General features: G+C 48.0%; 1 protein-coding gene across 1 annotated transcript in view; it reads right to left on the bottom strand.

Moving 5' to 3' along the window:
- Positions 1-22659, bottom strand: part of shank3a (SH3 and multiple ankyrin repeat domains 3a) — a 116657-nt gene that overhangs the window by 6644 nt on the left and 87354 nt on the right. Inside the window, exons 14-22 of the mRNA XM_028958753.1 lie at positions 18669-18744; positions 14348-14430; positions 13384-13508; positions 13148-13283; positions 9120-9200; positions 7677-7700; positions 7317-7441; positions 7092-7194; positions 3943-6433 (exon numbers count right to left, since the gene is read on the bottom strand). Of these exons, the coding sequence (XP_028814586.1) occupies positions 3943-6433; positions 7092-7194; positions 7317-7441; positions 7677-7700; positions 9120-9200; positions 13148-13283; positions 13384-13508; positions 14348-14430; positions 18669-18744 (3244 nt within the window). The remainder of the gene's footprint in view (positions 1-3942; positions 6434-7091; positions 7195-7316; positions 7442-7676; positions 7701-9119; positions 9201-13147; positions 13284-13383; positions 13509-14347; positions 14431-18668; positions 18745-22659) is intronic.

The raw sequence follows: 22659 nt of genomic DNA, 5'->3' as shown, positions 1-22659 counted from the left end.
TGGTCCAGACATGACTGGATGAGTACACAGATGAGGTGCGCGCACACGCACACACACACACCTTTATTGGTAGTAGGGTGGTGGAAATTAAGAAGGAAGTGGCGCACATTTCTCCTTCTCTCTTTACGGACAGAAGTAACAGCATCACGTGTCGCCCCCACTCACCACCACACACCGCTGTGCTTCACCAACTTTCTTCAGAGGCTGAAATTTGGTGCGTTCGTGAATTGAGACGCTTTTCTTTATCGTATTCTTTTTTGACACCGCAAATAAAAAGACGGTGATAATGCCCCCGATATCACATGTTTTAGCGTGATGGGATGTGGCACAGGACAGTGACTGTAGTGATGAGGTTATGACACACACACACACACACACACACGGTGATGAAAAGAAATGCAATAAGGAGGTGTGTGTATGTTTTTGGGGAACGGTGATGTGAAAGGTCACACTGCAAAGGGCAAACAAGTCAGAGAGTGTGACAGGGACGTGAGAGGATGAGTCCAGCCTTCTGCTGCCTTGCGTGAACAGACACATTTACCTTTACAGCATTTACCAGACGTCCTTATCCAGAGCGACTTACAGTCAGTAGTTACAGGGACAGTCCCCCCCTGGAGACACTCAGGGTTAAGTGTCTTGCTCAGGGACACGATGGTAGTAAGTGGGGTTTGAACCTGGGTCTTCTGGTTCACAGGCGAGTGTGTTACCCACTAGGCTACCACAACCCAAAATTGCATGTAAACTTTGCCGAAACCCAGGATTGAACCAGGGACCTTTAGATATTCAGTCTAACGCCCCCCAACTGAGCTATTTAGGTTCAAAACACACATATAACCTTCACCGTAAAATTCTAATCTAGCGCGTTATCATTTCAGAGACAGATTTTACTTTTCTTGTTAAAAGAATATTAGGAGGTTGTTGGTTCTTCATTTAATGCAGATTAATGCACACTGCTTAAAGGAACCGGCAGATTTGGACTGACGAATTTTATTATTACAACTACCACTACAAAAAAAGAAATCCAGATGGCTTCAGCTCAGCACGCTGGCACAACGGAGACAATGAGATGAACCCGGCTTTGCTGTGAGAAGCCCGTCTGGTTCTGCTTCAGCACCGTGTTGGAAAAGAGACAAACGAGGTGCATCTGCAATATCATTAGATTTATGTGAAAGTGGGGCACCAACCATCAATTCATTTTAATAATGTTGATAGTGAACGAACAAGGAACCGTGTTTCGAATTGTGCAGTACATATGATGCAATAATGAAAACCCTCTTCACTTAGAAAAAAAAAAAAAAAAAGGGGCAGTGGTGGCCTAGCGATTAAGGATGTGGCCCCGTAATCAGAAGGTTGCCGGTTCGAATCCTGATCTGCCAAGGTACAACTGAGGTGCCACTGAGCAAAGCACCGTCCCCACACACTGCTGCCCGGGCACCTGTCAAGGTGCCCACTGCTCACTCAGGGTGATGGTTAAATGCAGAGGACAAATTTCACTGTGTGTACTGTGTGCTGTGCTGCTGTGTATCACGTGTGACAATCACTTCATTTCGCTTTCACTTTTCATACCTTAAAGCAAACATTTACAACATTTACAGTATATGGAATAATTCAACATGACTTCAATTAATTTTAATAGTAAAAATGGAGCCTGTATGTTCCTAATGCAATAGTTTAGATTACAGTCTGGATCTGAAAAGGGTGGCAGAAGCCTAGTGGTAACACAGTCGTCTATGAACCAGAAGACCCAGGTTCAAAACCCACTTACTACCATCGTGTCCCTGAGGAGGACACTTAACCCTGAGTGTCCCCAGGGGGGGACTGTCCCTGTAACTACTGATTGTAAGTCTCTCTGGATAAGGGCGTCTGGTAAATGCCGTAAATGTAAATGAAAAGTTACTTTGGTGGAAGAAGCTGGTTTGATGGAGTCCATTCAGAAAAACAAGGCAACAGCTGGCATCAAACACACATTTAAAATCATAAAATCACATTTAAAGAAATAAGACACAAGTGAAATTAGTTGGATTAATGTGCGTAATTCCTTAAAAATAATATAAAAATGAGTTTGTTTACCCTAGAGGGTAAAATCTAAGGTTTAGTGTCCTCAGTGTCCTTCTGACATCTGTAGAAATACAAAGGACTTCAGTGTCTTTCAGGAAAAGTTCAGAAGTAAAAACACACACATAGAAACAAAGCACTTTAGGATTCTCCTACAAGCGTTCTACCTAAACTTTATCTAGCAGCAGCCTCCACACAGCCGCTTCTGATACGAGGAATCTACTTCCTACAGTCTTCAAAGCCCTACAGAGACATATACTTACCATCGCAGCAGTCTGGACAGTGCAAACTGACGAAGTCCAAATCTTCATTAAGAAGAAGCAATTTACACATTAGCTATACCTGCAAGTACTTCTATCACAAAATTACCCATGAAGTTGCCCATGAAGATGGCAGTGATGCATTTGAATAAATGTTCTACAGTGACAAACTGTCTGGTGACCAGGTTTGGTCTTGAAGGTCTAACAGGGGGCCATCTAACCATACTTAATTCAGAGGTAACCTCCATTTGACACCTGAAAATCTCATCAAGGCTACTTGTCTTAGGCCCCGTCCACACGAGAACGCTTTTCTCTAAAACTGGTTTTCAGTTTCTAAAGAAGCTGCATCCATCTGAAGCAGAGAATGTCCCGAACGCTGTTTTAACCTCTCCTCCACACCTGCAGGTGGCGCTGTAACTCCCCGCGCCTAGCTCTCCTCCGCGGTGAGTTAAACATATTGATGTTCTCCAGCCGCGTCCTTTCATTGTAAATGTGCAGCGTAGAGAAGGTTTCTTCTAGTTGCTACAGCACAAGCACAAACATGTTATCCGCCATTGTGGATTGGGGCAGTGGTGGCCTAGCAGTTAAGGAAGCGGCCCCGTAATCAGAAGGTTGTCGTTTCGAATCCCGATCCTCCAAGGTCACCGAGGTCCCCTTGATGAAGGTCCCGTCCCCACACACTGCTCCCCGGGTGCCTGTCATGGTGCCCACTGCTCACCAAGGGTGATGGTTAAATACAGAGGACACGTTTCACCGTGTCACAGTGTGCTGCGCTGCAGTGTCTTTCATTGTTGTCTGTATGATGCGTTTGGGGTTATAGGTCAGGTTGGAAGTTGGCAGCGTTTTCACCAAAAAAAAAAAAAAAGCCACTTTTCCTTCCACACAGTTACGGGGAACAGAGAAATTCACTCTGGATCCCGTTTCAGAAAGTAACCGCCCTGAGTCCCCTGGAATGCCGTTTTCTGTTTTAAAGAGAAACTTTCTCATGTGGACGGAGCCTTAATGACAGCGTACAGCAAAACATTTAGCAAAATGGTGCTTGCGTCATATCCGCTTTGTAGCCGAGTCGACCAAAAGACCAGACTTCATTTGCTACATTACAGTCCAAAGCTATTGACATGTTCCATGTGTTGCATAATTGACACATAATTGATAGCAAAATATCCAGACGCATTAGAAATTGAAAAGTGAACATTTCCTAAGCATTTCATATACAATATAATATAAGTTCCAGATGATAATGTCTGATGAGGTATAGCTTTTCAAAGTCACATTTATGGTTGGTTATTAATTTCAACATGACTATAGCAATTGGCTCAGGGTGCTTACAGTATAGAGGCTGTCATACTGTCTAAAACACAAATGCATTTCTTTGGGCACAATGTGGAGGAAGACATATGGTTGGAAAAGACATTAAGATATGTACTGTCTGAGAGATCATCAAGCAATTTAAAAAAAAGTCTGAAGAGCATTCTGCTGTTTAGCTAGCTAGGCCGTGATCACGACACCATCTCCAGGAGACAGCGATATCAGATCAATCTCCTAATGCGCTACTACTAAACTCCTGCCTGCTCACAATCTTTTGTCATTGATTAGTCAGGCAATACCTACACTGTTTGACTCTTACCTGGCACCAGCTACGGGAGACTTCCTGCCGGGGTCTAGGGAGGCTCCAATAGGCTCCTCCCCAAGCGAGCGAGTGTCCTTGTTGAGCTGTTGCAGCCTGGAGCTGAGCTCGCTGATCACAGTGGGCTTCGCCTCCTCCGAGCTGGGCGGCGCCCGCGGCTCCACGGGGTCCCCCCACAGCTTGGAGCGTCTCTGGAAGAGGTAGCGGGGTCGGCTGGGGCCCAGGACGGGCCCCGTGCTGGCGGCGGCACCTGTGATGGAGGCCAGAGCCGCGGCGTGCTGCTGGGAGAGCAGCTCGCTGTCAGATGACTGCTTGAGCAGCGGGTCCCTGAAGGTCACCGGGCCCTTGCTGAGCTGGGACTTGAGCTTTGGCTTTGGAGGCACTGGCGGCTTGTCAAGGACAAAGGTGTGTCCGTCTGCGTGGGAGGTGTAGGTGTCTGTGGGCTCTCCACTCTCTGAGGAGAGGGTGGACATGCTGGACACGGTGGAGATGGTGCTAGTTGTCTCCAGGTGATGATCGCTGGAGCTACGCGTGTCTACCTCCTCCACCCCAGAGTCGGCAGCCGATTCGGGTGCCAGCTGGGCTTCTGGAGGCTTCCCTGAGGCAGTGGTAGGCGCCTGTGCTGCTGTTGCTGCCACCGTGGGGGGAGTTGGCTGGGCGGGGGCAGCTGAAGGGACTGAGGTTGGTACTGGAGCCGCAGGCGCCTTGGCTGCTGGGGGAGCGATGGAGGTTGGGGCTGGGGCATGAGTGGTCCCGTCCTGCTCCTTAGGCCGAAGACCATTGGCAAACTCATCAGGTGGGGGCACAACACCAATTTTCTTCAGCTCCTCACGCGTCTCCTCGTCACTAGAGGACAGCATGGCAGGAGGTAGTGCCGCTGTGAAAGACTCCACGTCCTCTTCAGAACTACCCTGTGCCAGAGTCTTGTCTGGGGCTGTGCCAGGTGCTGGGGTGGGTGTAGGGGTAGGAGTAGCAGCCGGGGCAGGCGTAGGGGTAGATGGTGTTGGGGCAACCTCAGGACTTGGTGTTGGGGCACGTTTGGATTCAGCAGGTTTTGCAGGCTCCTCTGGCACTAAGCCAACTGCCTGGCCATTACTTGTTGCATGAACCATGATCAGTCCTGCTGTCTTCTGCTGTGATGTGTCCATTATGCTAATCAGCATGCTTTTCTTATCTTCTGTAGGTGTCAGCTTCTTTTCCTCCCACCGGTCATCCATCTCCTTTCGCAGTGATGTGGGCGTTGCCCATTGGACCTTGCTAGGGGCTGGTGAGAAAGGCGGAGACGCCAGTACCCGTTCACCCTCTGCCTCTTTGGTTTGCGCCTCAAGGAACAGTGGCCCTTTTGGCTCGTGTTTAGTCCTGGGCTCAGGGCTGCTGGAGGGCGACTGCCCCTGTGAGCTCAATGCTCGTTCCCTTGCGGCCAGCGCAAGGGCCAGTGGGGAGTTGGGGTCCAGGGGCTTGCCCGTGAGTGGGTGTATGAACGTGGTTCCCCCTGGAGAAGGACGCAGTGCCAGGGCCGGAGGGGGCAGCTGTCCCAGGTCTCGGGTCAACATTCGCTCATCCACCGAGTGCGACTGTATGAGGGAAGGGGCATCGGGACCAGGCTGTACGCCACTGCTGCTCCCCTCCATGGTGCCCACGGACAGGAATATTGTGGACTTGCGCTGTTCCTCAAGGCGTCGCTCCCGGTCCTTCACCGCACCGACGATGGCAGCGGCAAACGGCCCACGGCACTGAAGCAGGCCCTCGGCCTGAGCCAGGCTTCGCTCCTGGGCCAACTGTTGCTGGTAGAACTCCACACGGCTGGTGTGATGAGGTGTCAGGCGGCCAGTTGGGGACAGGTCCCTGGAATGGGCGGAGGCCAGAGCGAGAGATGCCCGTTCCTGGGCATCTTCCACCTGCAACTGCTTCACCAGAGGGCTTTTCCTGCGCTGAGGCTTTGAAGGTGGCGGAGGGGTGAAAAGGCCGAGGCTAAACTGGCCCACATTGGCATAGGGGTTGTCAATCACTCTGCCTTTCCGCTTGATCTTCTCAAGGGGTGTGGCTGAGGCACCAAGTGGGCGGGGGATGTCGGTGGGCTCTACAGGGAAGTGGGCCGAGTCCTGGAGGAGGATCATGGACCGCGCTTTCTTCTGACGCTCGATGTGAGGGGCAGGCGGCCCCGGGGAGGTGGAGGAACGGGCAAAAGTTCGTGCTGGTGTGTAGAGCTCACCCACCCCTGGCTGCATCCCCAGCACATGTAACTTGGGCTCAGAACCAGGCCTGAAGCTAGAGCGGGAGGGGTCATAGAGGCGGCTAGGTGGAGGCGGAGGACAGAAGGGAGGCGGCGGCCCTGTGTCCAAGTAGTACATGGAGGGTGGCGGAGGGGGTGCGGTTTGAGGAGGAGGTGGAATGCTGTGGTGTGGGTCCCTCAGCGTGTCGGTCATGGACGAGCTCCGCGGAAATCGGTGCTCTGCCGCCAGCGCTGACAAGCGGTCTTCCTCTGTGGCCCCTGTTAAAGGTCAGAGGTCAGTTCAGGTGTATGAAACTATGACCTGTGCCCTCATAAACAACATTTGTTTGTATGGCTACAGGGGGAAGTTTTGCTATGAAAAGTTCAAGCCTAAACATTCATTGTCGTGTTCCATAATGACAAATTATGACTTCTTCTTTAGTATCTGAATATGAATTTTTAATATGAATATGTGATTTTGGTTGCTGTTATTGTTTGTTCCGTACTTGATGAGCTGCAACGACATGCAAAAAAATATGCAAAGACTGCAGAGTTCGCACTGTTGTAAGAGGAAGTAAAATTCAAATTCATACATTCTATGACATGATGCTGGTATATGGCAATACAATGGACTGTCAGGCAGGGTGATCCAGTACTACTAAGAAAATGTGGTGTTAAACCAACAATATGATATATTTTACTATTCAACTGTGCAGAGGTTTTTAATAAGTTGTCTGTCTGTGAGACTGTTGATCAGGGTCTGAAAAACAAAAGTTTGTTGTTAATTTAAAAAATATCAAACGCTATTAAACGCTGCATTGAAACAATGGAGGTGAAACTCACAAAACTGGACGAATTTATTTTCTGTGAAAAGCGAATTATTCAAACATTGTGTGCAGGGCCTGTGTGTGTGTGTGTGTGTGTGTGTGTGTCTTACCAAAGCTCTTGGTCCTGGACATGCCCTTGGACAGCTGGATGTGTTTGTCCAGGCCGGGATGTAAAGCGCCGTGAAGAGCAAAACCCTGTCGCTCAAAAAGAGACTAAACACACACATACACACACACACACACACACACACATTCCATTATTTGTGTGTCTGTGGGGATCTCTGCTTGGCGTGGCGACGACAATGAGCGGGAGTGCATGTGTGTGTTTTTCTCACACTGATCTCTGCTGGTGTGATTCTGCGGCTGGTGGGTCTCTGTTTCACCGTCGCTGCTCTGTAGTCGGCCTCAATATCCGGCTTTAGCAGGACCTCCTGGGAGGCCAGCACCTCATCCAGCCTTTCTGTGGACACACACACACACACACACACACACACACAAAACACACAAAAGCAAAAGGCTGTTATATAAACTCATATTGTATATCGCTCAGTGTCTTTTGTCCTCGTTGAACCTGCTTATTGAGCCTAAATGCAAGATTGCGTGTTTATTCATATTTATAGAAGTGTAAGTGCAGATGGTGAAGAGACTTGTGAAGTGTGTATGAATGTGTGTTTGCCCTCCCAGCCCACACTCACCCCCTCGCCGCCTCCTTGCTGACGCTTAGCATGAAAAACACACACAGATGTTAAACCGGCGTCTCTGTTACACGCACAAACACACGCTCTACTCGGGCCGCAATCCAACACACACAGATTGAGGGTGACTCGTGTACACAGATGACATTTTTGTAATAGACCAAATGTCATCCTGGAGTGTACGGGCTATTTCGGAACGTGCATGATTTCACAGGTGAGTGTGTGTGTGTGTGTGTGTGTGTATGTGGTTTGGAGGGTGGTGTACGGGCTATTTCGGAACGTGCATGATTTCACAGGTGAGTGTGTGTGTATGTGTGTGTGTGTGTGTGTGTGTATGTGCTTTGGAGGGTGGTGTACGGGCTATTTCGGAACGTGCATGATTTCACAGGTGAGTGTGTGTGTATGTGTGTGTGTGTGTGTGTGTATGTGCTTTGGAGGGTGGTGTACGGGCTATTTCGGAACGTGCATGATTTCACAGGTGAGTGTGTGTGTATGTGTGTGTGTGTGTGTGTGTGTATGTGCTTTGGAGGGAGGTGTACGGGCTATTTCGGAACGTGCATGATTTCACAGGTGAGTGTGTGTGTGTGTGTATGTGTGTGTGTGTGTGTGTGTGTGTATGTGGTTTGGAGGGTGGTGTACGGGCTATTTCGGAACGTGCATGATTTCACAGGTGAGTGTGTGTGTGTGTGTGTGTGTGTGTATGTGGTTTGGAGGGTGGTGTACGGGCTATTTCGGAACGTGCATGATTTCACAGGTGAGTGTGTGTGTATGTGTGTGTGTGTGTGTGTGTGTATGTGCTTTGGAGGGTGGTGTACGGGCTATTTCGGAACGTGCATGATTTCACAGGTGAGTGTGTGTGTATGTGTGTGTGTGTGTGTGTATGTGCTTTGGAGGGAGGTGTACGGGCTATTTCGGAACGTGCATGATTTCACAGGTGAGTGTGTGTGTATGTGTGTGTGTGTGTGTGTATGTGCTTTGGAGGGAGGTGTACGGGCTATTTCGGAACGTGCATGATTTCACAGGTGAGTGTGTGTGTGTGTGTGTGTGTGTATGTGTGTGTGTGTGTGTGTATGTGCTTTGGAGGGAGGTGTACGGGCTATTTCGGAACGTGCATGATTTCACAGGTGAGTGTGTGTGTGTGTGTGTGTATGTGTGTGTGTGTGGTGTGTATGTGGTTTGGGAGGGTGGTGTACGGGCTATTTCGGAACGTGCATGATTTCACAGGTGAGTGTGTGTGTGTGTGTGTGTGTGTGTGTGTGTATGTGGTTTGGAGGGTGGTGTACGGGCTATTTCGGAACGTGCATGATTTCACAGGTGAGTGTGTGTGTGTGTGTGTGTGTGCGTGTGCGTGTGTGGTTTGGAGGGTGGTGTACGGACTATTTCGGAACATGCATGATTTCACAGGTGAGTGTGCATGTGTGGTTGTGCGAGTGTGTGTCTTACCCAGCTCCTCCAGCTCAGCGGTCATGCTTTTGGAGCGCAGCGTGAGGGTGGTGCTGGGCGCTCTCTTCGGTGGTGGGGGTGCTGAGGAGAGACGAGACTGAGATAAGGATGTACCCAAAACACCACACACACACACACACACACACACACACATACACACACTCTCTTGCAAAGTCTTAAAGTCACCGAGACAGAGATGTGTGTGTGAGTCCTTTAATCCACTGCATTAACACACACACACACACACACACACACACACACACACACACACAGAGCGGGAACACGACACCACGACTGCGTGGAGACAGTTCCAGAAAGGCAGGAGAGCCGAGGAGAGACGAGAAGATGAGAGGAACCGGGGAGACAGAGGGAGCGAGAGCTGGCCTCCAGTGCAAGGCTTAATTCAAACATTCGTTGTAGTAACCATGGTAACCCAGACAGGAGCAAGGGCTGGGCTGCCGCAACTAAACTCTGTGTGTGTGTGTGGAAAGGAAGATTTTAGTGTCCCCACATTTTAATAAACACACGGAATCCCTGCTAACACACCGCAAGACATGTTTAATAAGTTCACGAGAAGGTACGGAACGTCGGTCTTCTGCGGCGACCAGGAGCTCAGAATGAAGATCATGTAACACCTCACACCACAGAATACAGTAAATTATATACAGACGCTACATTGCTTTTCTTGCTGGATCCATATTTCATGCACAGCTGCACGTGTTTGTCAGTGCATGCATGTAAAGGGTGTGTGTGTGTGTGTGTGTGTGTGTGTGTGTGTGTGTGTGTGTGTGTGTAGGCATCCACATCTCAGCTCACCAGCTCAGAAGTTCTTCACTACTGTCCAGCCAGCATCGTGTAAAAAGTCCACCCTTCCTGCTGTGGTCCTGACCAACACGCTGTCCCCTGCCTGTCCGCCTCACTGTAGCCTGCCGGCGCGCAGCGTCCCGCGGGCTGTCTGTCACCGCGCTCGCTGCAGATCTCCCGCTTTACACACGCGCACGCACACACACACACACACACACACACACACACACACACACCGGCGGGATGTGGGTCAGCGCTCACTCACTGGCAAACTCTGCTGAGGAGCAGACAACTCGTCCTGCAGGAGGGACGCCTCACTCGAGTACCTGGCTTCTAAACACACACACACACACACACACACACACACACACACCACCAACGCTACACACGTTCTCACACGCACAGAAACGGTGGGTCAGCGCGGGGTCGGCAGTGTGTGGGAGTCGCTCGGAGATGGAGCGCGTTTTCATGGAAACTGCATAAAATTAAGATGAGCGCAGATGAGCCTAACGCACACTTTTTACACACACACACACACACACACACACACACACACTGTTACCTCAACTCACCCACATCAGGGCGAGGCGCCAGTTACAACCTGCGTCCGCTACGGAACGCCAACCGCTCCATCCCGCAGATCCACTCAGCACGTAACACTCTCGTCCTCAAACACCACCAACTACCACTGTGTCCCTGACCCTGCACAGGGGACGGCCTGGCGGGTCACCCCAAACCAGAAGGTTGCCATTGTCATTATGGGGTGCTGTGCATAGAATTCTGAGGGAAACGTTTCTTAATCCATTTCGGTAACAAAATGTGGAAAAAGCGATGCGCCGTGACGCACCGTATACATCCCGTTTCCACCCTGTCCCAGCCCAGGCATTTTATATGAATCGTGTCTTGCCGTGTGTGTGTGTGAGTGTGTGTTGAGGACGTGTAAATTCTGTGTAATGTCTTCTCCAGCACATCCCAAAGTACAGTACAAAAAGTGGAGACCTGGCCTCCACAGTCACCGGACCTGAACCCAATCCAGATGGTTTGGGGTGAGCTGGACCAACAAGTGCTAAACACCTCTGGGAACTCCTTCAAGACTGTTGGAGAAGCATTTCAGGTGACGACCTCTTGAAGCTCATCGAGAGAATGCCAAGAGTGTGTAAAGCAGTAACCAGAGCAAAGAAACTAGAATATAAAACATGTTTTCACTTATTTCACCTTTTTTTGTTAAGTACAGAACTCCACATGTGTTCATTCATAGTTTTGATGCCTTCAGTGAGAATCTACCAACGTAAATGGTCATGAAGATAAAGAAAACATGTTGAATGAGAAGGTGTTTTGGCCAGTACTGTATGTGTTCCCTGAAGACTTCCTACGATTTCAGACTGATTAATTCTGTGAAGAGAAGCAACGAATCAACGGATGGAACATCGCAGTGATTTGGTCGTTTTATTGCCACATAATGTTGCTGAACCCGCACCTGACCTACCGAATCTCCCCAGTGCAACTCATAAAACATGACGTGCGCCCACAGCGAGCCCCAACTCTAATCAACTTGAGATATCATGTTCAAAATACTGACCACCTGCCTGCTCATTTTATTCCACTGCTTCTCATTATTCGTTAAGTGCACAGAACCTACAAATGGAACGTGTAGAGCATCGCATATTCTGGTCACTGCTTGAACGTGTAGAAGTGGATGGGTTCCTTCATACCAGGGGTCACCAGGCCTGGTTGTCCTGATTCAACCTCTGTACTCATTCTCACCCAGTTCTTGAGTTGAATGAGGTGTGATGGAACATGGAAACGATCTAAGCTGTGCAGGACTGGTGCCCTCCAGGACCAGGATTGGTGACCCCTGCCCCACACTGAGGAGCGAGTCCAGGTGAATGGAGGTTTCTCCCTCTGTCCTGCATTGAATCACGTCGTGCGAGGACTAGTCTTTTCCAGCTCACCTCCAGTTCTCTTGCACAGATGCCGGGGGCTGGTTAATTCAGCTTCAAACATTCCATAACAGTCCATCATGGTGTGGAATGAAATTAGGCCTTCCTGAATATTCCAGCCTAGACGTATTCAGCGTATTTAACACGTCACCTCAGCGTATCGCTGGACGTCCTGTACAGCTACAAGTGCCAAAATTGCCTTGTTTCCGTTGCTGATGAAGACACTTGAGCTCTGCAGTCGGCACTCTGGACGAAGATCATGTCACTCGGCAAAAGGACTCCACCCACTAATCTGAACCTTCTCAAACTTAAAGTGAGAGTGAAGTGATTGTCAATGTGAAAAACTGTGAAACGTGTCCTCTGTATTTAACCATGACAGGCGCCTGGGGAGCAGCGTGTGGGGACGGGACCTTCATCAAGGGGACCTCGGTGGCACCTTGGCGGATCGGGATTCGAACCGGCAACCTTCCTTAACCGCTAGGCCACCACTGTCTCTTCCACCATTATCAGCCCAGAAACACACGAGCATGATGCGAGACAGCGGACGTTGTAAATTCCATCATGGCATCTATGTCTATATGTAAATAAATGCGGGTGTGTTGGTGCCCATCATGTCTCTTTGTTAGTGACCAGCACTAGTCTGGATGATGGTGACAGACAGGACATCGTCAAGGGATTAAAGTGGGACGCGTTTTCTGAAGGTCCAGCAATAAAATGGTCTTCAAAACTCTGAATGTGTGTTAGCCCTGCATACACACACACACACACACACACACACACACACAGACACAGACACACACACACTCACACCGTTAATACTGTTACTAGGCAACATCAGCTGTTGAAGAGACCTTCTCCTGCAGAGCTTATTGTCTTATGAACAACACAAAACCACACACATACACACACACACGGAGCTCAGCAGATGCTCCACAGCAATAATTGTCTTTTGTTTGTTGATCTGTAACACTGTGCACACACACACACACACACACACACAAACACCTGGGTTTGCAAAGAACAAAGAAATGGGGATCTAATAACTGTCTTATAAATCATCTAAGATATTTTGGGGGGGTTCAACCTGACCTCTACTGTCTCTGCAGATAATCGTGGGGATGCACACACACCACACACACACACACACACACACACACACCACACACACACACACACACACACACACACACACAGTGAATAGTGCCTAATTGTGCATGAATTAAGCCTCAGTAGAAGATTTGCAGTCTCCGTGTGTCTTCGTCTGATGGTTCATCTGACGCTCACCTTTCTTCCGCACCACCTCCTCCGATTCAGGCTTGCGGCTGACGGAGACGACCTTCATCATCAGGTTATTCCCACCTTGTCGGATCAGAGAGACCACCTGCTTATGGCCGACCTTCACCACGTTCACCCCATTCACCTGGCGCACACATACCAATGTTCACATCACAATAGTGTCATGTTGCTGTGTGTGTGTGTGTGTGTGTGTGTGTCCTTGCTGTTTCGATATATGACTGTACCTCAATGAGAAAGTCCCCCGTGCGAAGCCCCGCCCTCCAGGCCACACCCTCAACATCCACAGACTCCAGGTACTGCAGCGCAGGGAAAGCCGGGGTTGGAGAGAATTCTTCTATGGGCGTCTCCGCTGAACACACACACACACACACACACACACACACACAAAGCCTAATTCAATCTTCCATTGCACACTCAGCGGTGAGAGGTGTGACAAAAGAGTTAAGTAGCGAGAGATAGGAGGAGACGGACAGATGGCACCAGGAATTCATAACTCATCCCCAAGATGGTGTCACCAGAGAGGCCAGCCCGCAACGTGCGAGCACACAAACACACACGCGCAACACACCACCTACTCGCTCGCCTACACACACCCACTCAAACGTTGCCAGTTCAAAACCTACATACACACACGCAGCCGCGCCGATCCATATGCTGCTTCTCCCGCCCTTCCCAGTCCTCCTCCTCTCCAGCAGGGATGCAGATCTGTTCATTGTTGTCTTTGGATGAACAATTCTGTGCATTTTTTTTTTTTATTAGGGATGTCAATATATCAGATTGCCATTGATCGGCAGTAACGATCAAGGATACGTCATTGACGTTAGACGTAGTGTTGGATGTAGTCTGGAATGATTACCTTTGGAGACCACAAGGGGGCGATATAAAAATGAGAAAGGGGATCAAGCAGATCCACATGATATGAGACAGAGCACCCACATGCCTTTGCAATAGTCTGTAATTAACAGTTTGTTTGCACTGTTCTTCATGTCCATTGTCCTCTCGGATCTCTCGGTACCTGGGACGATGAAGTTCACATGGACGTCTGCCACAGCAATGACACTGAGAGATGTGCTGTTGGTGGCAGTGGCAACCTCTGCATGACAACGGCTGAAGTGCATAATGACACACAACATATGGGGACGTGTGTGTGTGTGTGTGTGTGTGTGTGTGTGTGTGAGCTCATCTCACCTTTAGCTCCTCGCAGTACAAAGCCGAATCCCTCACTGTCCTTCTTCTGCAGCATGGCTTCCTTCTCCTCGATGATGTAATCACTGAGGAGCAGAGAAGAACCAGCGTCCAGGTGAGACTCCAGCACCACGCCCACAACACACACACACACACACACACACACACATACAGACACACACAAACAAACACACACAGACGCACAAACACAGTTACATACACTCACAAACAAACACACACAGACGCACAAACACAGTTACATACACTCACACAAACACATAGTAACAAACACACACACATACACACAAACCCCGACAGTTACACACACACACGCACACACACACACGCACAGACACGCAGACATAGTTACACACACGCGCACACACACACACACACACACACAAACACAGTTACACACACTCACACAAACACATGCACAAACACACACACACATACATACAAACACCGACTGTTACACACACACCCACATGTGCACAGACACGCAGACACAGTTACACACACACACACACACACACACCAACATATACACACAGACACATAAACACAAACACACATACAGACACACACACGTAGACACATACGAACACACAAACGCACAAACGCACACACACACACACACACACACCCTAGTAATGAAATAAGCTGTAAACTGCATCAAAAGTAAGAATGAAAAACTGCGACAGAAGAGCACATAGCGAGATAAAGAGAAGAATAAGGAGATGAGCGGAACGAAAGGCAAATGAAAGCAGGGGAGCAGACAGGTGGAGAGAAGATAAGAGAGGGAACAGGACAGCTCTGATGAACAGGGAGACAGACGGAGAGACTCACAGAGAGAAAAGGGGAGAGGGACGAGCGAGGAAGTCACGAATAAATCATGGAAGATGGCGCCGAATGGCAATTTAGAGACAGTAGAAGTGCGACTGGTTAAAGTTGCAAACAGGAACGCCAGGAATAACACGTAAAATAACGTTCCATCTAACAAACTCCGCCCACCACAAACTACACAGGCACACTAAATAATTCATTTCCATTATCTATGCAGTAAAAACATAACATAACATAAAATGAAATGATATTATATTATATGTAGGACCACTGAAAAGGTCCACTGAACTTTTCAGAACAGGCTGCGGACATGACGCTTGTTCCCATTATAGAAGGAAAGAGAACCACGAAGAGCGCCACGCCGGCACACAAAGAATTAGGAGCGACAAGAGCATAATTGGGCCGTGAGGAATCAATTAGATCAATTACGCAAGATTCCATTGAATTAGACCTGGGCATTAACAAGAGCGAAAGCACATCTCCACAGGGAGATAATAAAGATAACGGTTATTATCGGACGATTTCAAACGCCAGGTTCCCAGTGTTTCAGTGACTCTTCAGCTGCAGGACGAAAACGACCAATAAGCTTCAATATTGTGACCTACGTCAGCGAGTGGCACTGCTGACCACTGGGGCCCGATTCGAATCCCGAGCCGCCAAGGTGCCACTGACGTGCCGTCCCCACACACTGGTCCCCGGGCACCTGTCATGGTGCCCACTGCTCACCAATGGTGATGGTTAAATACAGAGGACACGTTTCACTGTGTCAACGTGTGCTGCAGTGTTTCAGAATGGTGACATTTCACACGGTGACATGGTGAATCAAGGGGACTTCAGTGGCACCTTGGTGGTTAGGTATTCGAACCGGCAACCTTCTGATTATGAGGCCACTTCCTTAACGGCTAGGCTAGTAGGGTGGTAGTGGCCTAGTGGGTAAAACACTCATCTATGAACCAGAAGACCTGGGTTCAAATCCCACTTACTACCATTGTGTCCCTGAGCAAGACACTTAACCCTGAGTGTCTCCAGGGGGGGACTGTCCCTGTAACTACTGACTGTAAGTCGCTCTGGATAAGGGCGTCTGGTAAATGCCGTAAATGTAAATGCTAGGCCACCACTGCCCTAGTGGATAGAGAGATAAGGGTGATGGGCACATTTCACCATGCTGCAGTGCTTCGCAATGCCCATCATTTTACTTTCACTTTGTTTCAGGACCGATAACAGATTCTGTTCTGTTGAATTATAATGTTCAGCTTGGGTTTGAATCTGGTATTTGATGGTGGGTCTAGCAACACTGTTCACCACTGATTGTTTGTGTCACACAACGTCATGCAAATCTCACAGAAGTCACAGATCGGCTTCTTTTTAAAAACTGTAGCTGCTGTTTGGGTGGGGAATATGGTAAACACCTGCTGAACAGCAGACAGTAATTCACTGATGCATTTTACATATTTGGTTCAGCGTGTTGCATTAAAAAATTTGTAAAATATGTATGAAAATCTGAGCTTGTTATACAGTTCCAGTAGATAATAGGACCTTTAAATAAATCTGGGAGCACAGTGAAGATCTAAATGCCATAATATGATACATTAATGCCATATGTATTTATATTGTATAGGTTTGGTGTTTGAAATGGTGCCACTGGGGCACATTTAACACAGCGAGACACATCTGTAGAGCAGGAGCCCATCTGATTGGCAGCTCCTGTGCTGGTGAATGATGAGTTCCTCAGGAACGTTTCAGTAGATTCAGACACCAATAAGAGCCGCAGTTAGCATTAGCACGGCTGTGCGCCTGTGACAGGAAGAGGGGAGGTGTGATGGATCTGATGGGAAAGAGAGGGACCGTCAGGAGGCTTGTTTGTGTGTCGGCTGTTTGCTGTAGCCAGAGACGGAGAAGATGGATGGACTCTCTGCTCCCTCTTTTAGTGAGAGGAGCGACAGAGTGAGACTCATTAAATCCCCTCGTTTCTCTACACCTCCATCTAAATCTCTCCATCCACCGTCTGTCACGCCTGGGGCTTTAGTCAAAACACACACACACACACACACACACACACACAAACACTGCAGAAACAAACACAACACAGATATGTAATAAAGGATGACAGAACTCAACACACAGACATCAGTGTTTTTTCTAATGGGGATCAAAAATGTCCCCATAAATCATAACTTACACACACACAAACACACACACAAAGAACACTGCAGAAACAAACACAACACAGATATGTAATAAAGGATGACAGAACTCAACACACAGACATCAGTGTTTTTTTTGTAATAGGAATTAAGAACGTCCCCATAAATCATAATTTACACAAACACACACACATGAACACTACAGAAACAAACACAACACAGATATGTAATAAAGGATGACAGAACTCAACACACAGACATCAGTGTTTTAAAAATGTTATTTTCCTAATGGGGATGCCATAAATCACTTACGCACACAAACCTACACTCACTCAGACATACACCACAGTCAACTTTAGCCCTCAAACACTCACACTGAGTCAATCATCAGCGTCAAGCTAATCCATTAGAACTGCTGACGGCACCGTTCGATCAGGGTTCCACAGCGTGTTCTGTGTTTACTGAACACTGAAGCTCATAATCTCTGATGGACCCAATTGGTATTCATCCTTCAGAACCAGTAACCTGTACAAAAGGGGCACCACAGCACCATTTCTATTCCTCCAAGTTCCAGCTCAGCCTGGTGTCTCTGAGAAGAACACTGAATCCTGAGTTACTCCAGAGGTTCATACTAAAAACTAGAACATGCCCTTTATTGGGCATTATGACATTCTGTCGTTGTTATAATGGCCTCAAAAATGATCGTTCTGTGATTTAGTAAGGAACATTAGGAGATCATGGGAGTTCACACCACTGAGGAACTGTGAAACTTCATGTTTCTCAGGAATAAAAAAACTATTGACATCAGTGTAATAGACAGTAAATGTAAAAAATCATATCAGGTTTTGCATGAGTGTTGATATTGAGTCAACCTTTGCAGCAGCAACACAGGATAAAGTTGGCCCTATTGAAGCAGCCTGAAGGAGGTAAGGGCACCTGAGGGCAACAGCCATGAAATGAGGGCTGAAGAGTTGCTCTGCTGCAACCTTCTAACACTACACACCACATCCTGATGGGCTCCACTTCATCTGCAGACTGTTGAAGTGAAACTAGCAGCGTCTACTGGATACCTCAGGCTCACCCTTAGGGTTCTGGTTTTATTTGAAGCCCCATAATGCACACAGTGTTGTTACAAATAACATCAAAATGAAGGAAAATTTCTTGAACCATCAGCTGTGGAGGGGAGGAATTTCAGACAAGAGAAGTCTGAGCAACAGCAGCAGCCAGCCTGAAGGTGGCAGCACCATCACACCGAACCGGGCTCAATCCGCGCCCACAGACAGGCAAGTGGGGCAGGTGGGGTTATAAGTGTGTAGAGAGGATGTGTCTGATACCTGTATGAGGTGAAGTTGTCATAGGAGCCCACAGTGTAGTGTCTGAACAGCTTCTTGTTACGGTCTTCTCTTGTCTCTGAAACACACATACACACACACACGGAGGTCATTCTACACAATGCTGATATAAAGCTGCAAAAAGCATCATTAGGGTGTGTATTGTGTTGAAGTGCACCAGTGCACACAGTGAAATTTGTCCTCTGCATTTAACCATCACCCTGAGTGAGCAGTGGGCACCATGACAGGCGCCCGGGGAGCAGTGTGTGGGGACGGTGCTTTGCTCAGTGGCACCTCAGTGGCACCTTGGCGGATCGGGATTCGAACCGGCAACCTTCTGATTACGGGGCCGCTGCCTTAACCGCTAGGCCACCACTGCCCCATACAATAGAAATGCAAATTAATAAAAAAAAAAACAGTTGTATTGTGATTATTATTATGATTTTTTTTTATGATTTGAGAACAAGTGAGATGATTTGATTTCCTGAACCTTGTGAGGACATTTTGGTCATGTATAGGATATGAATGTGTATTCAGACATTTTATAACTTTTCTCTTAAATATCACTTACTCACCCTCACTCTCTCTTCTCACTCACACACACACACACCCCTCCTACTGCTATGTAATTAAGCATTTAAAAAAATTTATTTAGCACACATTAATAAAAAAATTCCACACACGCCACTTATATGTTCTGTAATCATGCAGTTACACACTCTTACACACAAACAAGCACAAGCGTCCATGAACTCACACAAACACACGAGCAGGTTAAAGGTCAAGGAAATCATTATTTGAAGAGTTTAAAGTAAACAGACGGCTCCGCTGCCATCTGCCATCGGACCTCGTCCAGAAATCGCATTTGAGGCGTCTGCGTGACTCAGCGGCAGGTGAGGCGGCGAGGGGAGTAGCGCAGAATGGCAGGCCGTTTATATATTTCAAGGAGCAGAATGCATGTCTCAGTGCGGGAGGACGCGGATTTATGTCTCGAGTCTCCAATGTCCCACACAGTAGGTTTTAATCAGCCGACTGTGGTAAAAGCATTAAAGCTCCACTTTAACAGCCGGACGTTCTCCAAAAGGGCTACAAAACTGCCATTCCTGGGATAAACGGCAAATATGACCATATCAGCAGCGTCCTTGTGCTGCATTGTATGTGTGACGAGGCGTGGTTAGAAGAGGGTATGCTGGGTAGAGGGAACATCGAAAAAATATCATGGATGATAAGGACACCCTGAGGGTTTACAGTTAGTAACACACACACACAAAATCATGTAATATAATGATAATAATATTCTTTTTCACATTTGAATTCAAATTCCAATTCATCCATTTTTCCAGAGTTGTATATTATGTGAGAGAGCTGCATTGTATAGAAGTGATCACAGGTTGAGCGTTAAAAGATGACACCTTGTCCCACACTCCTTCATCCCGGGGCTGACGATGTAGGGACTGCCCTTGTCTGGAGGACACGAGGGTCCCTGCCCTGCATAAGAATGAGGCTGCCAGCGCTCAGCCTGACGGATCTTCTCTCGCCGCCACTGGCTCCACCCACACGTGTCTCCTCCCCTCTCTCTCCCTCTCAGGCTCCGGGTGGAGCAGACTGAAGAATGGGGTCTAGTGGTCGCTGTCTGAATCTGAAAGTCTGGAACAAGTCACATAAACAGGAACCCAGTGGACCCACCGAGATGTTCCGGCAGTAGGTGGATATCCATGCATTTCAAGATTCCGCCTGCTTTGGTGTCTGGCTTCCCATGTCACAGCATTCCAGGACATTTTTTTCTAGGAAGCACGATGGGCGAGGCTGCTGTGCCCACCTCCACCTCTTCGCTTTCAGGGCTCATGTGTTTGAAGTGAAGAAAATCTCAAGCTTTTCTTTCACGAGAGGCACCAGCGGAGCACTAACTTAGTCTTGTAGACTTTTCCATGCCATAGTGGTCCGGGTCTAGCTGTCTCCAAATACACGAACGTACTGCAACTACGGCAGAAGTGGTCCATGCTGCTGAGGACTGTCAGTCAGCAAGGTGTTCCAGCTTCAGGAAGATGCGCTCTGATATATTTCATGGTAGGTCTAATACTCTGGAGTGATTGTCAGTCTTACAAGTCTCTGGCCAATCAGCTTTCTGTAATACAAACAGGATCTGAATATTCAGAGCCACTAAAATGTCCCTTCAGGGTAAATACATTATTAAACTGATTAGATTATTACCAATAAGGCAATTTGCATTTGTTTTCTGACATTAAAATGGCCAACATTGGCTCCTAGAAGGCTTTTTGCTTTAATAAATAAAATTGAAATCCCAACATTGCTACATTATAAAAGGCTGTAAATCATGACTTTTATCCTGTATTTCATTATTGCTCTGATTTAGTATTCAGTTATTCGGAATGAACCGCACGACCTGTGATAAGGGAGACTCGATGTGTCAGAAATGAAGCCATTATGGACGACGGGGACGGAACGTTGATAACACGCACGGGACGTTTTTGCAGGGAGCTGCGTGGTGGACCGGCGTGGTGGACCGGCGTGCTAACGACGGCGTTATTAGAAAGCTTTTAGCCGGGTACTTGGCAGCATTAACCGCGCTGGGTCGCAGCTCTTCTGCATGTAGGTCACCCCGAGCAGATGACTGAGCGTCGCGCCGCTAAACGTTCTGTGAAGACGTGCGGGCCGGTAACCATGGAGATCCGTCCGCCCATCACTCACGCCGCTCTCTGCTCCAGGCTTGATGACTTTGTGTCCCTGGTTACTGCAGCTGTTTATCGGTTATCGGTAAGGCCTACTGTAAATATGCTAATGAGGCTCTCCCAGAGGAGGGAGCCGTCAGCATTCCGGTCAGGGCTGAGGACTCTGGTCCTATTGACTGATCTCTAAATGAGGACTGATCCATTAAAGCTGCTGCATATCGACGTTTCATTGAAGCTCGGCGACACACACGCCCCCACCACCACCGTTCACCTCGACATCCAACCACACCCACACACACACACACACACACACACAGAAGGAACAAACAATTCAGTACAGAATGAAACCTCCTCCCATCCGATTAGATCTGAATACATGAACGAAGCCTCATCATTCACTGCTTCACGCACATCTGGACGTCCTGGTCCTGATACGAGCCCTACAGGTGGCGCTACAATGCGAGAGGCATCGCATTGTACTACCAAAAAAATCAATGGGACGTAATCGGAAGGTTGCCAGTTTGAATCCCGAACTGCCAAGGTGTAAAAATCTGAGCACAACACCCTTTATGCAATTTCCCACTTGTGGGACTAATAAAGGTTGAATAAAGGTTGATCTTTTCAGAAATGCGTCCCACCGTCTCAGGTCACAAAAGGGTGGTAGTGGCCTAGTGGGTAACACACTCGCCTACGAACCAGAAGACCCAGGTTCAAATCCCACTTACTACCATCGTGTCCCTGAGCAGGACACTTTAACCCTGAGTGTCTCCAGGGGGGACTGTCCCTGTAACTACTGATTGTAAGTCACTCTGGATAAGGACGTCTGGTAAATGCTGTAAAAATGTCACTTGCCACAATGGTCCATCTTATGTCAGCCCAAAACTCTTCATAAACTCACTCAAGATTCTACAAAGAGGGACACGAGGGTGGGTTTTTTATATCCAAAATTTGCTCAAGACACAGCGTCACAGCCACAGCGTCAATCTGCGGTGTTGTGAGAACTGATTTAAAAAAAAAAAAAAAAAAATAAAAAATCGGCGGTTCACCATCAGATTAAAAAAAAAAAAGAGAAATTCTTTACAATGGCAAAGAACATTAAAAAGAACAAATTCGCTGCATCCTGTACAGTAGGAAGTTTCCAACAAAACAAGCACGAGATACCACACAGATGCCGGAAAACAGCCACTTCAACTGGTTTCAAGTATTGATCCTTTTTTTTTCTCGTGTGATTTACTTTTGGCATGAAGCTGCAGCAGCGTTTGTAATAAATTTCAACAATGAATAAATCCACCAATAAATGAACT

This window comes from Denticeps clupeoides, chromosome 17, assembly GCF_900700375.1.
Source record: "Denticeps clupeoides chromosome 17, fDenClu1.1, whole genome shotgun sequence".
Taxonomy (NCBI): Eukaryota; Metazoa; Chordata; class Actinopteri; order Clupeiformes; family Denticipitidae; genus Denticeps; species Denticeps clupeoides.
Note: the sequence above shows the minus strand (reverse complement) of the source record. Positions and strands in the feature narration are given on the sequence as shown.